Source organism: Rhinopithecus roxellana, chromosome 15 (assembly GCF_007565055.1).
Source record: "Rhinopithecus roxellana isolate Shanxi Qingling chromosome 15, ASM756505v1, whole genome shotgun sequence".
Lineage (NCBI taxonomy): Eukaryota > Metazoa > Chordata > Mammalia > Primates > Cercopithecidae > Rhinopithecus > Rhinopithecus roxellana.
This window is the reverse complement of record NC_044563.1, coordinates 14,345,443-14,363,047: the sequence shown is the minus strand read 5'-3', so window position 1 is coordinate 14,363,047 and position 17,605 is coordinate 14,345,443. Positions and strand designations below refer to the sequence as shown.

General features: G+C 36.9%; 1 protein-coding gene across 2 annotated transcripts in view; it reads right to left on the bottom strand.

The window, feature by feature from the left end:
• The window catches only part of TTC17 (tetratricopeptide repeat domain 17), a 148,950-nt gene that overhangs the window by 97,554 nt on the left and 33,791 nt on the right, over positions 1 to 17,605 (bottom strand). For both annotated transcript variants that reach the window (XM_010378062.2, XM_010378064.1), the window contains exons 3-11: positions 13,904 to 14,073; positions 12,483 to 12,594; positions 12,108 to 12,239; positions 7,547 to 7,656; positions 6,880 to 7,024; positions 6,296 to 6,435; positions 4,373 to 4,533; positions 2,857 to 2,969; positions 13 to 159 (exon numbers count right to left, since the gene is read on the bottom strand). In XM_010378062.2, the coding sequence (XP_010376364.1) occupies positions 13 to 159; positions 2,857 to 2,969; positions 4,373 to 4,533; positions 6,296 to 6,435; positions 6,880 to 7,024; positions 7,547 to 7,656; positions 12,108 to 12,239; positions 12,483 to 12,594; positions 13,904 to 14,073 (1,230 nt within the window). The remainder of the gene's footprint in view (positions 1 to 12; positions 160 to 2,856; positions 2,970 to 4,372; positions 4,534 to 6,295; positions 6,436 to 6,879; positions 7,025 to 7,546; positions 7,657 to 12,107; positions 12,240 to 12,482; positions 12,595 to 13,903; positions 14,074 to 17,605) is intronic.

Below are 17,605 nucleotides of genomic sequence, written 5' to 3'. Positions count from 1 at the left end.
CTATTAACTTACCCTATATGCATCAGAGTCCCTGCCCCAAATCCAGAGAATAGAATGGGCTACGGGAGAAGACTTGACCGAATCATTGATATCACTCTGATTTGATTGAACATCAAAGTTCACAGACATCATACTGGAGGTTGATGAATCCTCACCAAACTAGAAAATGAAACAAAAAGTTCAATCAAATTGAAAGTGGAAAAGGAGTTGTGACTATAATTTAATTCACACCAAAAAAGCGAGTGAATACTCAAAATTAGTAGAAAATCAGAAAGTAGCTCAGTAATAAAGCAATTGGATCTTTTAATTTTAAGAGCTATGCCCCAATGATATTCTTTCATGGATAATACATAGTTAGCAACTTTCAATAACTTTGCCATTGGAGTACGAGAAAAATGGCATAGGTCGTTTTCCTGTCCCTTTGCTTCATTTTTATGATTTAGTCTCTTTAGGTTAATAATTAGCTAATTTAGAAATCTGGTTCATTATTCCCCTTTTCTTCCTACACTAAAATGCTCACCACTCTAAAATTAGTGTGCTGTGTGTGGGTAGAAGCGAGGGAACTTAAGAAAGTGTTCTTAAGGGTTCTATCACTATCACTTAAGGATTAGACTGCATTCAATCAATTACAAATAAAAGTTTTAGGGGTGAAAGGGTAACCTAGAAGATGAGAGAACACAAACATATACAGCCTTCTTTCAAAGCAAGGTGGAACAATGTTGGATATACTTACAAGATGCTTGTGTATTTCTGAAACCTTGCTAGAGAATGAGAATGGGACTGGGGATGGGATGGGGTAGGAAAGACATAAGAAAAAGGAATGAATATGATGAATTTGTAGCTCTAGGTGTTTATGAATAGGAATGGATTCTTTCACTGTATAGTGGTGATACAATTTTATGAGTATAGTCTATTGGAAGCTACACTCCTTCAAATGGTCTTGAGACCATCAAAAAGTCCAAAAGGTACACTGGGTTTCAATCTATTTCGTTTTTAAACATCCCCGTTTTTCCCTTTAAAATGCTTGGTTTTAAGACAGGGAGCTATAATGCCAGAGGGTGTGAATCTGGTCTTTCTTTATTCTTTCCCTTGGAAACCAAACACGAGATATTGCTGGGAGCTGGTTTACAGTACTCACAGGAAGCTTTTGGTCCCTATCACTATTTACCCTTTCAAACGGCTTCTTAATTTTTGTCTCTTATTTTTTCCCAATGCAGTCTGGATTTTTCCAGATTAAAGAGTTCTAAGTTTTTATGGTTTGTCCTGCTATAGATGGTCTCCTAATTTCTTAGTTATCTTAATTAGTTATTGCTGAAAATTTCTATATCTACAATTAGAGACATTACGAGTTTTCTCTAAGACAGAATAAACGTTGTTTTATTTCTAATACAGGTTGAGTATCAGTTTTCTGAAATGCTTGACCAGCAGTATTTTAGATTTGAGATTTTTTTGGATTTTGGAATATTTTATTACACTTACCTGTTAAGCATCTCAATAAAAACGTGAAATCCAAAATGCTCCAATGAACATTTATTTGAGCATCATGTCAGTGCTCAAAAAGTTTCAGTGTTTGAATCCTTTTTTTTGATACTCAGAATTCTGGCTGTACTTGCTGTCTGTATCACTTATTCAACATCAATTATATACTATTTGGTATCATTATATTTTCGTGTTAGTTCTTCCCAACTAGATAGATTAGGATTGTATATGTGTGCATGTGAGTGTACACATGTGTGTATATAGAGACAGAAAGTGAGAGAAAGTACACACCTAGCAGTGCGCTTAATAAAGATTTTCTGGGCCAGGTGCGGTGGTGCACGCTTGTAATCCCAGCACTTTGGGAGGCCGAGGCGGGCAGATCACCTGAGGTCGGGAGTTCAAGACCAGCCTGGCCAACATGGAGAAACCCTGTCTCTACTAAAAAATACAAAATTAGCTAGGCGCAGTGGCACATGCCTGTAATCCCAGCTACTTGGGAGGCTGAGGCAGGAGACTCGCTTAAACTGGGAGGTGGAGGTTGCGGTGAGCCGAGATCAGGCAACTGCACTCCAGACTGGGCAAAAAGAGCAGAACTCCATCTCAAAAAAAAAAAAAAAAAGATTTTCTGTCGATAATGAGCATTTTGTTGGTGGTACTGGTTGAGGCAATATAATTGGACTGATTACTTCAGGAAACAAATAGCATGGTTGCTCTCAAATTTTAAATAGGTCTTACTCTAACAGGTAAAGTGGGGAGATGAAAGCTTTGAGTTCAATAATAATAATAGCCCAATTCCAGCTTCCATGGTAAACGAGAAAAGAATCAAATGCATGTGCATATAAATAGGTAGATGGTACTTTGAGAAAGAGAAAGCATCCATGGAGTTACTGAGTACTCCCTAAGAAATCTGACTTCGTAAACAAAACAGATCATCAAAATCTCTCTCTCTCTCTTTTTTTGAGACAGTCTTGCTCTGTTACCCAGGCTGGAGTGCAATGGCGTGATCTGGGCTCACTACAGCCTTGACCTCCAGAGCTCAGGTGATTCTCCTGCCTCAGCCTCCCGAGTATCTGGGACTACAGTGCAAGCCACCATGCCTGGCCAATTCATATATGTTTTTGTAGAGATGGGGTTGCACCATGTTACCCAGGCTGGTCTTGAACTCCTGGGCTAAAGTGATCCTTCTGCCTCTGCCTCCCTAAGGGCTGGGATTACAGGCATAAGCCACTGTGCCCAGCCTCAAAATCTTAAAGATCTAAATGATAACCACAAATTTTAGAGATCAAACATATAAAGAATCACGGGAAAAAACAAAAGTTTTTAAAAATCTTTATAAAGCAAAAGTTTATAAGAACTAGATTGGACCAAGAAAAAGACCTGAACATAGTCCACATTTTCAAAGATATCTCCACGATGATAGCGTACAGGCTGGTCCCACTGGCAATGTAAACTATGCTGCTGGTTTACCAGTCGGCATATCTGATGATTTCCTGGAAGAAGAAAGGAAATTACACAAATGATGAGCAAGGTCAACAATGCCAATGTGATTTTCTTAGACTAAGTCATTTAGTATCAACCCTGTATCCCTCAAGAGCCTAGCAGGCTACTTATATAGGATGTACTTATATAGAGAAGTATTCATTAATGGTTAATCAAATTAAATCATTTTAAGAAGTCTCAGTTTTTCCACCTATAAAAACAAAGGGACTCCACTAGATGATTACTGAGGTATCTTTCAGCAATTATAGTCTTATGATTGTAAAATCTATTTATTACATCGCTTTAAGAGACTTTGGCTATCTTTCTGGAGAGAATTTGCTTTATATACTTCATAATTTTGTTTCAAATGCATATGTAAGAGCTCTAGTTGCATTTCAGTAGACTGGGCAGTAAGTAATTCCAAAGACTAAGCATACTCTTTACACTCATAATAGCAAAGAAAATGTGTTAAGGGAATTGTAAAATAAACTATAAATGGTCACAGCTAAGCATCAAAGGTTAAGAGGCTTTCTTGACGAACATACTTATCAAGGGAGAAAGGTATAATTAAGAGATTCTATTAATTTATTCTCTGCTGTTCAGTTGTCAGATCTGCTCCCTCGTAATTACAAACAAAACATTCTAGATATAACCAAATCATTGCTCTCATGCCAATCCAAGTTCCTATAAACCAGTGGTTCTATTTTTATGGATCACAGATACTTAAGAGATTTTAATAAAAGCTATATACCCTCTTCCCAGGAAAATAAAATTGGACACATACACAATTCTACATATAATTTTTGAGAGGATTTCAGAACCCCCTGAAACTAATCCATCGATCCAGGTTAAAAATTCCAGTCTAAAATTTTACTTCTAAAATGTTGCTTGTAAGAGAGCAAGAAAAAAAGGAGTATGGATGGGTTGTTTCTAGGTGGGTCTGGCTTATATTCCCTTAGTGTAAGGCCTTGTTACACAACAGTGCAGAGTTTTCAGACCCACGGCAACAGCCATCATCTGGGAGCTTATTAGGAAGGCAGGCTCTCAGGCCTCAATTCAGACTTACTGAATCATAATCTGCATTTCAACAAGATCTCCAGGAGACTAATATGCATACTAAAGTCGGGAAAAAAAACAAACTGATGTTGAGCACAGAAGGCAAATAACTTAAGATTTCTAGGATCTGCAAGACTTGTTTTTTATTTCAAAATGTAAATTTGAAAAAAGCAAGGCGGACCACACCAGCTCCCCAAGCCTCCTGGTATACCCACAGTGATGAATCATGCTTTCAAGATGTAGGGAAGTCATAAACACAACTTCACACTGCTTTAAGGCTATAAGAAAGTTATGATAGTGAAGCATGCTAGAAGCGAATTTCCTAACCTGTCTTCAATTACTTGGAGTCACTACTTACCTAACTGTGCCTCTTTTGCCATCTGAGTCTCATGAATGATATTTCTTAAGATTTGCTCCTCCTGAATCAGTTTATGTTTTTCTAGGATTTCCTGCTGTCTCAGGTAGTGGTCATGCTGCTTTTGATACTCTTTTAACTCATTCAGTGTTCGCTGGAGAGATCTTAACATTTTTTAATACCAGGAAAAAGTTAGAGCTATAAAATCATAAAATTTTAAACCCACTTAAATGCATAGATTTTTCTGGTTCTCAGCAACAATTACTGCGTGTTTTCCTTTTATTTAACACACAACCCTGTACCACCAGTTCAATAATAACAGGGCAAAAAGATAAATGTGAAATTCTTCCTTTAAATACCACTTTTTAAAAAAAGAAATGGGGTCTCGCTCTGTTGCTGAGGCTGGATGCGGAGGCCTGATGGTAGCTCACTGCAGCCTTGTACTCCTGGGCTCAACTCCTGGGCTTAAGGGGTCCTCTTGCCTCAGCCTCCTGAGGAGTAGCTGGGACTACAGGCACATGCCACCATGCCTGGCTAATTTAGTTTTAGAAACTGGGTCTTGCTATGTTACCCAGGATAGATTTGAACTCTGGCCTCAAGTGATTCCTCCCCTCCACCCTGTCTCAGTCTCCAGAATAACTGGGATTACACGCATCAGCCATGACACCTGGCAATACAACTATCATGACATCAAATGGTATGTTGCATTCTTCAGGTGCCATAAAAAAATACATGACAATATACAAGTTTACGTATTTAATAACTCTATTACTCTCTGCAAAATCTGCATTAGTTCCATCAACATTCAAAGTCTTTTCTAGAATCCTTCCCTCCTTTTCACTTTTTCCCTAGATTCTGCTTAAAGACAAAGTTAAGAGTTAGGGGCCACAGTACTTTGCTTTCATACTCTAACTTATTGGTTACAGGCCAGGAAAAACTACAGAAACTATGCTTAGAAAGGAATATGTTTCATCACCTGATTTCAGTAAATCAGTTGCCTGATTACATTTAATCACAAAACCCATACTGCCTATTACACACTGTAACATATAGAGATTTTAGGAGCTATACAGATTGTGTAAAGATAGAGCCAGCTCAGTTAAGAGCATGATACCGGGAAAGCTCAGCCAGGTATAACAGAAACCAGTTATGAATAAGCAAGCTGTCATCCTTTTTACTTCCTACCATGTTATGCCTTAAACAGATGGGAAAATAAGCAAATACAAAAGCTTAATGAGTTCTAAATCTCTATTTAATTCTCTGCTAACCAAAGTAAACTCAACTATTACAGCTAATTCTGAGATACGAAAAATTCACTTCGGAGTTAACATGAAGTTTCTTAACTAGCCCTATTGATTGAAGGAAATGTTTTTTAATTTATTATACCTCAAGGATCAAATACAATAGAATTCCATTACTGTACAACGTAACACACAATCATGATTAAAACGGGGGCCAAATAATGTCTCTTGATCCCATTTAACTACCTTAACAAGAGCCCAACCCTAGAAGCCACCACCTCTCTCCAAGAGGAGAAATATCAACTATTGCACGTGTAAGTGATTTTACTGAAACTTAGTATATTCTATGGAAATAAAAATGTAGTCAACAAAGTTACTAAGTATCCCAGTCTCCCCATCCCAACTGACTTCATAAAAGTAATCAATGGTCAATAAAGATTTAAATGACAGCTTTTACTACAAATATTCTCTAGTTGCAGGAATCCATACAATTAAAGATATTCCTCTACACAACCACTGAATTGTGCTAAATCACCAGGACTAACAGAAAAAGCATAGGACTTGCAGTAGTGAAGAGGTTTCTTTCTTAATTCCAATTACCAAATAAACACTGATATCCCCTACACAGATTTAACCTAAGGTTCTATAGTGCTAGTGCTTCAGTGAAATTTTTCCTCTCAATTACCTATGTTGAGCCTCCAATTTCTGCTCCAGTTTTTGCTGACATAGGACAGCATGCTTCCTCTTTATAGCTTGCTCAAACCCAGGTTTGGCCTGCAAAGCGTGGTCATAACAGAGCACTGAGTGGTTATATTCCCCAAGCATCTGAAGAGACAAAAACACACACACACACACGTACAAGGGAAAAAAATGTTAGCCATGGCCTGGTTGCATCTGTCCAAATCCTCTAATGATTTATGAGATCACACCTACACCTTACTCTACAGTGACCATTATTGTGATCAGTGACCAGATCCCTACAATATTAAGGCATACTATAGGATGGTTTAGTTGGAAGGTATTGCTAACCTTAAAAGGTGTACCCTGGAGAAGTTTAAAATTCCAATTTAATTATTATTATTTTTTTTTCGGCAACTGGCTAGAACAATTACATTCTTGTGTTGAGGATTTTTCTTCCTCCTAATTTCATTTCCATTGTTCAGACCAAAAAATAAATGGAAAAAAGTAACATTCTACTGAGTGGGGAGAAAAAAAAAAAAGAAAGTGGCAACTACTAGCATGACTCATGAAACAAACAGTTATACTTACTGCATATATATTCCCCAAAGTGTAATAGCTGGTGAAGAAGTCACTGTCATCCAGAGCTGCATGGACCACGACAGCAGCATCAGCAGAGAAGTGTGCTCTGTGTAGAACGTTTGCCAGGTTGACCAGGGCAATGTCTTTATTGTGCCTAAGGGAAGCAGCACATATTTCACGATTATGTAGAACCACTTGACAAGGAAAAATGACATTCAAAGTTACTTGTGCTTAGGAAACTAAGATATAGGTGGAGCAAATAAGATAATCATAGTGTTTCATTTTTAAATTATTGATGGTTCTTAACCTGATAGCTACAAATTTTATCTTGCAGACACTGTATGATTTTACAATTTATTTAGGACTTATATTTGCTTTATGAAAAGTTAAACTTAGTTTATGATAATTCCATTCAAGTCCTATGTGAATCATAGGGCATCTACATAACATATTTTTTCCTTAATGGAAATGGGAAGTATATTACACAATTATCACTTTGAACTTTTTGACATCTGTGATTTTTCTGTTGTTGTTGTTGTTGTGGGACTCATTTCTTTGAAGAGGGATGGAGAAAAGTATATAATGCAATGCTGCTTCTTATTGCTTTCTTATGTATTGTTTCTTTAACAGTCCTGAGGAATGTGGAAAATCAAGTCCAGAAGAGGAGGAATCTTACCTGGAAGAGAAGTGAAGTGCTCGCATGGCACATTCTACTACCTGATATGGCTCATTCTTAATTCTCCAGTAAAATGAAGCCATGTTATACAGTACCCATGAAGAAGAGTTCTAGAGATTAAAAAAGTGAAATTACAAACATGACCCAAGACAGTTTAACTTAGAACAGTCAAAAGGACTTTTAATATTCTGGCTCTTCTGAAATTCAAGATGAAGAGCCAGACTAATGATAAGCAATGATAAAGAAGAGGACACAGTGCAAAGAAACTATACCTGTCAAAAGGGTATTCTAATCATCAGCTGAGCACGTGCATTAGTGTGTGGTCTTCATATAGCGACCATCCGACTCCAGCTTATTCCAAGAGGGAAATAAAGCTGAAAATCCCACCAACTGACCACAACTTGTTGAGCTCTATTTCAGGACTTCAGAAGTTAAGTCAGAAGACCTCATCTACTTAGAAATAGCTCTAACATGAAATTCCTGAAATTAACATTGTACATATTTTTCTATTTATGTAATAGCTGAGTGAAGGCACAAACCTAAACAGGTTTACTCTAAACATAAAGACAAAAAAAAAAAAAAAAAAAAAAGAGGAAAAAGGGCCAAAAGCATGAACAAACAGCTAAGAAGTATGTAAAATGTGTAACTTCACAAAGAAATAGAAATTTAAAAGATACAGGTTTTCCTTTTACAAAGTGGCAAAGACTAAAAAGAATGCCAATACTTACTGAATATTATTTACTTTAGATATTAAACTACAGAAATGCTAAGTTACTATAGCATTTCTGGGGGACAACTTGACATGTATGTAAAAAGCTTTAAAAATGTAATGTATATTACATTAACATACATATTAATGTATATAACATTTACCCTTTGACTCCCACAATTCTATTATTAAAAATGTATACTATGAGGAATAATTACGTTTTAACTATAAAGCTGTGTAAAAATCAAACTCCAAAAGAATATATTACAAACCAGTTTTGAAATTATTCACTTTACTTTCTTTTATAGATTTTTATAGTATGAATCTTTCACAAGGGCCCAATTATTTTTAAAAGAGCTATTTTAATGTAGTTAAAAAGTTTAAATTTAGTTAAATGTAGTTTTTGAAGACTACAATAAGTACAATCCTGCATTATTCATCCTTAAGTATTCTATCTTCAAGAAAAGTACGTGATTTTTGAGTGATGTAATTTCAGATTTTTGCACTATAAGCAGATCGACTATGAACTTCTACTACTTGAAGTTGGTTAAAGGACAATACATTCTTCACAACTGACTTGTGGCCGAGGTTTCAGTTTTCTTTTTCATGGCCTTTTGAGAGTGTTGTTTTTCAAATCAACAAATGCTTTGATTTTGATTTTCTTCTTTCATTTTCACGTCAGAGTGTAAACTGGGACAAAAAGTTCAATTAAAAGTTCTACATGAACTACTGAAAAGAACATAAGTTAAATATATATCATAGCATACTGGCGGTAATACAAAAATATATATTTAAAGAAATATCTTTCTGTAGTTCTCATAAAATCTCCCCCAAATCTATAAATGTTCTAATGTTACTGTGAATTACTCCCTCCTTCCTTTGACCACTTTCTGCCATTGACTCTTAGGACATTGCATTCTGCAAGATACCCTTTCTGGTCTTTTTTGCTGGCTTTCCCCCCTCTGCTTGATAACTACATGTGGGAGGCACCCAGGAGTCAACTGGCTTCTTCTCAAACTTCACTCTTCCCCAGATGACTTCATCCAGTTCCATGGCTTCAGATATTCATTATTTAATAATTACTCTCTATGTGCTCAACTCTAACTTTCCCTGAAATTCCAAACTCATATAGGTGTTTCAAATTTAACATGGCCCAAACAGAACTCTTATTTTCTCTTCTCCCACCCCAACACTCTCCTCCTTCAAGTTGTTCGAGTCAAAAATTTAAGAGTTTTCCTTGATTCCTCTTTTGCCCTCAATCCCCATATCTAAACCGTCAGCTTCTAAACTCCTAAATATCTCCTAAATAGTTCAAGTCCTCTCATTTCCACTACTAACAACCACTAGTCCAAACCACCTTCATCTCTCTCTTGAACTACTGCAACAGCTTTCTAACAGGTCTATTTCCAGTTGTGGCCCTTTCAATAACTTCTTCATATAGCAATCAAAGTAATCTTTTAAACCATTAATTGCAATACATTGCTTCTCTGCTCCAACTTCTCAGCACACTTAGAATAAGATCCAAAATCCTTACCCTGGATTTCAGACCCTTACATAATCTGGCACTGGCCTACTTCTCTGGCTTCATTCCTTATCATCCATCCTCTTGCTCACCAGGCTCCAGCAATATTGGCCTGAATTTGGCTGCACGCCACCTGTTATGGACTGAATGTCTATCTATGTCTCCTCAAAGTTCATATGTTCAAGTGTTATCAGACCTGTGAGGAGTGGATAAAGGCTAAATGAGGTCATACGGGTTGGGGCCCAAATTTGGTTTCTTCCTATAAGTGTCCTTATAAGAAATGGAAGACAGATCTCTCTCTGTCTGTCTTCAAGCATGCACACAGATGAGGCCATGTGAGGACACAAAGAGAAGGTGGCCATATGCAAGGCAAGAAGAGAGCCCTCACCAGGAACCAAATCACTGGCACCTTGATCTTAGACTTCCCAGCCTCCAGACTATGAGAAATAAATTTGTTAGGTCACCTAGTGTGTGGTGTGAACAAATATATTTGGTCTTTGTCCCCAGTTCCTGACACATCAACCTAAAACTTGAAGAATCACAGCAGTAATGTGTGTCTTTCATATGCTAATGGAATGACTGGAGGCAGGTGGCCCCCAGATAGCTTCAGGACAGATGCTAGTCCCAGAAAAGCCAAGGCATGATTAGAGGGTTAAATCTTTCAGAATCCCATTCTCCCCCTGTCCTTCGGGGATGGGAGAGAAAGTAGAGATTGAGTTCATCACTCATGGCCAATACTTTAGTCAATCATGCTTACATAGTGAAACCTCCATAGAAACTCTTAAACAACAGAGTTTTGAGAGCTTCTGGGTTGGTGAACACATTGAGATTCTAGGAGGGAGGAGGGTGGTGTTCTGGAGAGGACATGGAAGCTCTGTGCATCCCTTCCCCCTTTTCCCTGGCTTATGCCTTTGGCTGTTTCTGAGTTGCATCCTTTACAATAAACCAATAATAGTTGGTAAAGCACTTTCCTGACTTCTGTGAGCTGTTCTAACTTGGGGAGGCAGTTGTGGGAACACTATGACTTTATAGCTGATTTGTCTGGTGGCCTTGACATGCGACTGGCATCTGAAGTGCAGGTAGCCTTGTGGGACTGAGTCCTTGACCTGTGGGGTCTGTGCTAACTCCAGGTAGTTAGTGTCAGAATTGTACTGAGTTGGAGAACACCTAGTTGGTGTCGGGAGAACTGGAGAATTAGTAGTGTGAGAAAAAACTCCATACATTTGGTGTCAGAAGTGTTTTGAGCAGAAACGGTCCAAAGTGGTACTTTGTTATGGAAGCCCGAGCAGACAAATACAACCACCTAACCTCAATCAGGATTCAGAGCCTTTGCTGTGGCCCAGCATGCTCTTCCATGGTCTTTGAATTTTGGTTTCTTCTTATGATTCAGGTGTCAGCTTAAATTTCACCTTTCCGGAGAGATAACCCCAACTGCTAGATCTAAAGTAGCCACCCAGTTACTTTCTGTTTTAATTTTCTATAGAACACTTACCACTATGGTCTACTCTCAACTAACCATTCTCTGAAGGATACTGTAAAATCCTGGGCCAGTTTTCTCTTATTACTCATCAAGTTCTGGGAACGTAAAAGTTTTATATTACCTTCAGAAAAATAAGATGAAGATGGTAACACAGCTACAAAAATAATCATATAAAGCATTTGAAAGTCGTTATTATTGTACTTTTATCTGAAAATTCCTCTCAATATACAGAGCTATGTATTTGAATAAACTGTATACAAAGGTGGCAATTATACATCTTATTTTATACCACTACAATACTGCTTAGAAACTAAACTGCATTTTATGATACTCCTTAGGCACAAAGAACAAAAACATTTTCTAAATGCCCACGTTAATCCTGAATGACACATTTAAATTCTTGGGTCCTGTTACATAATTCCCTATTTCATTTTTTTTTAAAGTAGATGTTCCCTTAAAAGAAAGTTACAGAAGATTTTGTTGCTGGTGGTGATTCCTTTTCTGTCTCAGAAAACAGTAGTAATATATGTATTGTGTATAGATAATGAAAGGCACTAAAACATTAACTTTCTTACACACACAATGTATCTAATCTAGCCTATAAACCCTGTTGCTAATGTCAGTTTGTACTTCGTTTTTCATCAATTAGTTTAGATAAAACTTTCCAGCATCTCTTCCTGGGAAAGGAGACCATATTTCTCCCTAGCACTGAACTATGCAATTTGCATCAATGTAAGTGTAATTTCAAATCATCTTCTAGACAAAAACGAGTTACTCAGGTATTTTCCAAGAGAAAAATACCTTCTGTTTACACAGAGCCTGCTGGCTCTTTAAGTGACTGCTGACTTACCTTCTGTAGGCCTTCATGAATGAGGTGGCCTATGTCATCTATACTCCTTCCTAACCGTTTAGATAAATATGTGAAGATTGGGTCTTCTTTAGGTAGTAGAGGTGCAGAAAGATTAACTCTCTCTTGTACACCCTGAAGAGAAGAAAACGATTCAAAAGACATATCAAAGGATACAAAAGATGACAAATAATTCAGTATCTTACAGTATTTATTTTGAAATACTAATATTTTGGAGTTTTAAGAAATAAGAGATGCCTGTAAAATTATAAAGCTGTTTGGAAGGAGAGAAGAAAGAGAAATAGTCTTTATAAGTGAGAGATCAACAGAAAGAAGAATGCAAAAAAAAAAAAAAAAATCCTAAAGTTCTCTACTTACTCTCAAGTGCTGAAAAGCATGTATACTATATGGAAGTTCTAGAATTTTAGTACAATCAGGTTGCTCAGGGTCTGGAGGGACAGGAGATTCTGTGTCTATATAATCTTCAGGACTAAAATCAAAAAGAAGCAATGAGTGAATAAAAGGTGAGATAAACAATACTTTATTTATTTAGAGAAAGGGTCTCATTCTGTTGCCCAGGCTGGAGTGCAGAGGCATGATCACAGCTCACTGCAGCCTTGATCTCCTAGTCTCACGCGATCCTCTCACCTCAGCCTTCCAAATAGCTGGGACAACAGGCATGCACCACCACAACCAGCTATATATTTTTTTTATTTTTTGTAGACAGGTCTCACTGTGTTGCCCAGGGTGGTCCTGAACTCCTGGCCTCAAGTGATCCTCCCATCTTGGCCTCCCAAAGTGCTGGGATTACAGGTGTAAACCACTGCCCTCAGTCAATAGTACTTTAAGAAATGTCAAATTTTCCTCATATTCTCATAGCATCTCAACTTTACAACCAATTATTAGTCAATATTCATAACTTATCATATACCTGCCATGAAAAGTCAAACATTTTGGGAGTTCAAATTAAAGTCAACAATCACATAGAAAATAGTAGATAGGTCACAGAATAAGATCACAGACTTTTTAATAACTAATATAACTGCTCAATTGTTTCTAGAAATGTTAAACTAATTTATACTTCCACTGACAGTCTCTCTACATTTTCACAAGTTACTATTTTTTTGATATGCTTTCCATTTTGGTAGATGAAAACTATCTAAATATTGCAACTTATACTTATTTGATCATTTCTGAGACTTTTTTTCCATGTTTATTGGCCATAAGTAACGTTTTATTAATTTTTTTTAAACTACAAATTGTTCAAATTTCTTTCTTTTTCTCTTTCTTTTTTTTTTTAAGAGACAGGGTCTCACTCTGTCACCCAGCCTAGAGTCTGGGCTTTGGTACAGTGGCACCATCATAGCTCACTGTAACCTTGAATTCTTGGGTCAAGTGATCCTCTCAGTTTAGCCTCCTGAGCAGCTACAACTACAAGTGCACACCACCACGCCTGGCTAATTTTTACATTTTTTTTGGTAGAGACAGGGTCTTGCTATATTGCCCAGCCTGGTCTCAAACTCCTGGCCGTTGGCAATCCTCCCGCCTTGACCTCACAAAGTACTGGGATTACAGGTGTGAGGTACCATGCCCAGCCAAGTTGTTTCATTTTCTACTGTGGTGTTAAATATTTTAAATTAATTTATAAGAATTTTACATGTAGTATGTATTTTGAACTTTCAAATTCTAAAACTCATCTGTGATTGAAGCTTACTCTTATTACAGAAATAATTTCTTATTAACTTGAGAAAAGAATGTTTGAAAAAGCAATTTTATTTTTGGAAAGAGAACTTCTTTACCTGATGTCTTTGCTCTCCAAAGTTATGTATGTGCCATCATATAGATCCAGGTCCCCTAAGGGCACCTTGGCTTTGATGCAATCTGGGTCTTCTTTATTATGTCTCTGTTCCAGTCCTGTGTCTCTGTCCTCATTCTCTTCTATGTGAATTTTTTGAGCAACTAATTGTTTCTGTTGAGAAGAAAGTAAGAACAGAATGGATTCTTCTAATATTTTAGTCTAACTACCATTGAAGAGAAAGGGGAATTTGAGCTGAAGAAGTCAGAATCCTCTATGCAGGAAGACAAGAATTCTGAAAATGCCCTTAGTTAACTTAGGCAACACACACAAGCTTCTCAAAAAAGATGTCCACATACAGAAAGTAACAGAACACGACATGTATCATAGTGGCACACATGTGCCTTTATAATACGATTTCTGACTACCCAGGAAGCACATCTACTAACTTAACTTTCCTGGCACAGAATGGCTCTGCAATGAAAATAAACCTGTCAGGTTGTTTCAATCCTTCAAGATATAGAGCATGCTGCTATTGGTATCTGGGTATTCCAGTTAATTCCTGTCACTCATAAAATATCTATTTTTTAAAATGTACAGACAAATAACACAAATATCCATATTTTCAATACTCCATATCTATCATATGCCAATATTTTATCTTCCCCCACCCCACTTTTTTTTTTTTTTTGAGACAGTGTCTTGCTGTCACCCAGGTTGGAGTGCTGCGGTGGTGCGATCACAGCTCACTGCAGCCTTGACCTCCTGGGCTCAAGTGATTCTCTCACCTCAGCCTCCCAAGTAGCTGGGACTATAGATGCACACCACCATGCCTGGCTAATTCTTTGGGTTTTTTTTTGTACAGATGGGGTTTTGCCATGTTGCCCAGGCTGGTCTCAAACTCCTGAGTGCAGGCAATCCACTTGCCCTGGCCTCACAAAGTACTGGGATTACAGGCATGAGCCACCACGCCTGGCCAACTTTTCTATTTTTTATAGAAATAGGGTCTCACTATGTTGCCCAGGCTGGTCTCAAACTCCTGGGCTCAAGCAATCTTCCTACCCTGGCCTCCCAAAGTGTTGGGACTACTAGCATGAGACACCGTGCCTAGCTCAGATTTTTTTTTTTAAAGAAAAAAAAAAGGGAGGGAGTTCAAGGTCTTCTTTAATGTTGTCTAAATCTCTAACTTCTTATAATTAATCTGAGTTTATGTGTCATTTCCACATATATTTTTATAAAATACTATATTACCCATACTCTCCTAAAATATTACTTTCATTATATATGTATCCCAAATCAACATACAGCATTGCTTTGCAAGTTTTAAAATTTTACATAAATGGTATCATACTCAATGTATCTACAACTTAAAAAAAAAAAGTATGTATGTTTTTGATATTTATCTACATCAGTCAGAATAGCTCTAAATTTTTCATTTAGATGGATGTATAAATATGTATTTATCCATTTTCCTGTAAACATTTATGTTGTTTCTTTAAAAAAAACTTTCTTTGCAATTAAAAATGCTACAATATTCTTATGTCTCCTTGTACACATGTGAAAAATTCTAGCAAGGGCAGAAATATGGTATCATATGGATGCACATTTTCAGTTTTATACAGACGTGTCAATCTGCTTTTCACAGTGGTTATAACTATTAGAATTCTCCCAGTAGATCATAACACCTATATCCCCAGAATCCTACCAATGTTTGGTTTTGTCATACTTTTTAACTTATGCCAATCTAATAGGTATGAAACATTATTTTGTTATGTTTATTATGGTAGTAGATTATGTTATTGTGATAGACTGTATTACTATTCACTAAAATCCTGCCCCTCCTTACAAGGTGACACATCACTGTTTTGCCAGACTCAGGCCTGGGCAATACGACTTGCTTTGGCCAATGTAACATAAGTCCCATGTGACCCTTTTACAGGAAAGCTTTTATAGAGTTAGTGTATGCTTCACCAAGTTCGTTCTTTCTCCCTCAGCTACTGAGAATGCCAATATTACAGACAGTGGCTGCTCTGTTGGCCTAGGTCCTGGCTTATGGATCACAGTGACATGGTACAGATCCCCAACAGAGCCCCAAATGATCATTTAGTATGGCCTTATTGTTTTAAGAGTTTGGGGTTATTAATGGGGATAGAGCCTATGCCTATGATCTGTTTCCAATTATTCCCTCCACACTTTTCATGGAGATGTGCTATCCTGCCCTACTGACTTCAAGGCATGACCACATGACTTGCTTTGGCCAATGGAATGTGAGTGTATATGGTGTATATCACTTCTCAGTAGAAACTTTAACCAGGCTTATATTATTTGGTTGTTCTTCCTTGAGCCTTCACTTTCCTTCATGAGAACAGCACTGAGGTTCTGCGGCTATTTGTTGCCAATGCACAAGTTGATGAATACACTATAAAATATGGACTATATCAACTAATAGAATAATATTTAATAAGATTGAACATATTTTCATATGTTTATGAGATATTTTGTGAATTAGCTGTTCAAGTTTGCTCATTTTTTTCCCCAATAGGTTTTCTTTTTTAAAAAACTGATGTGTAGGAATGGTGTGATGGCTTGTGCCTATAATCTTAGCATTTTGGGAGTCCAAGGCTAGAGGATCACTTGAGTTCAGGAGTTTGAAACCAGCCAGGCAATACTGCGAGACCCCATCTCTACGAAACAAATAAAAAGTTAGCCAAGCGTAGTGGTGGTGCTCGCCTGTAGTCCTAGCTACTGGAGAAGCTGAGGTAGGAGGACTGCTTGAGCCCATGCAATGAGGTTACAGTGAGCAATGATCATCCTACCTGCATTCCAGCTGGGGCAAGAATGAGACCCTGTCTCACAATCAATCAATCAATCAATCAATCAATAAGAAATTAATCTGTAGAAATTTATGGAAAAAGTAATTCTATAAACTCATCCTCTATGAGTTATATGCATGGCAAGTATCGGCTTTTAGTTTGTAGCTTATCTTTTATCATTTGAAGAAAAACTTTTAATTTTAAGGTGAGCAACTTTATCAACTGTTTTCTTAATGGTTTGTACTCTGTTTTATTTAAGAAATCCTTCCCAAACCTGAGATCGTAATTACATCAATCAATTACAGTCAAATACCACATAAAGATGTTTTTGGTTAACAACAAACCCCAGTGGTGGTCTCATTAGATTACAATACCACATTTTTACTGTACCTTTTTTATGCTTAGGAATACAAATACCACTATGTTACAACTGCCTACAGTATTCAGTACAGTAACATGTTATACAGTTCTGTATACATGTTATACAGTTCTGTAGACTAGGAGTCTATACAATATAGCATAGGTGACTGTATAGTAGGCTATATCACCTAGGTTTGTGTAAGTACACTCTATGATGTTCCCACAATGGTGAAATCCCCTAACAACACATTTCTCAGAGCATATTCCTGTCATTAAGCAATATATGACTATCAATTTTTTTTTTTTTAGTAAAAAGTTTCACTTTTCATACTTAGATTTTTAAACTGTATAGGAAATTTTTTTTTTTTTGTACATTGAAAGGTATTTTTTTCCCACATGGACAGTTTCCTAATATCATTTATAAAGAGTCTATCCTGTACCCATTTATTCAATCAGTTTTTAAATTTCATCGTTTTCTAAAACCTTACATTATACCTAAGCTTTCAAATTTATTGATCTAGAGTTTTTATAGT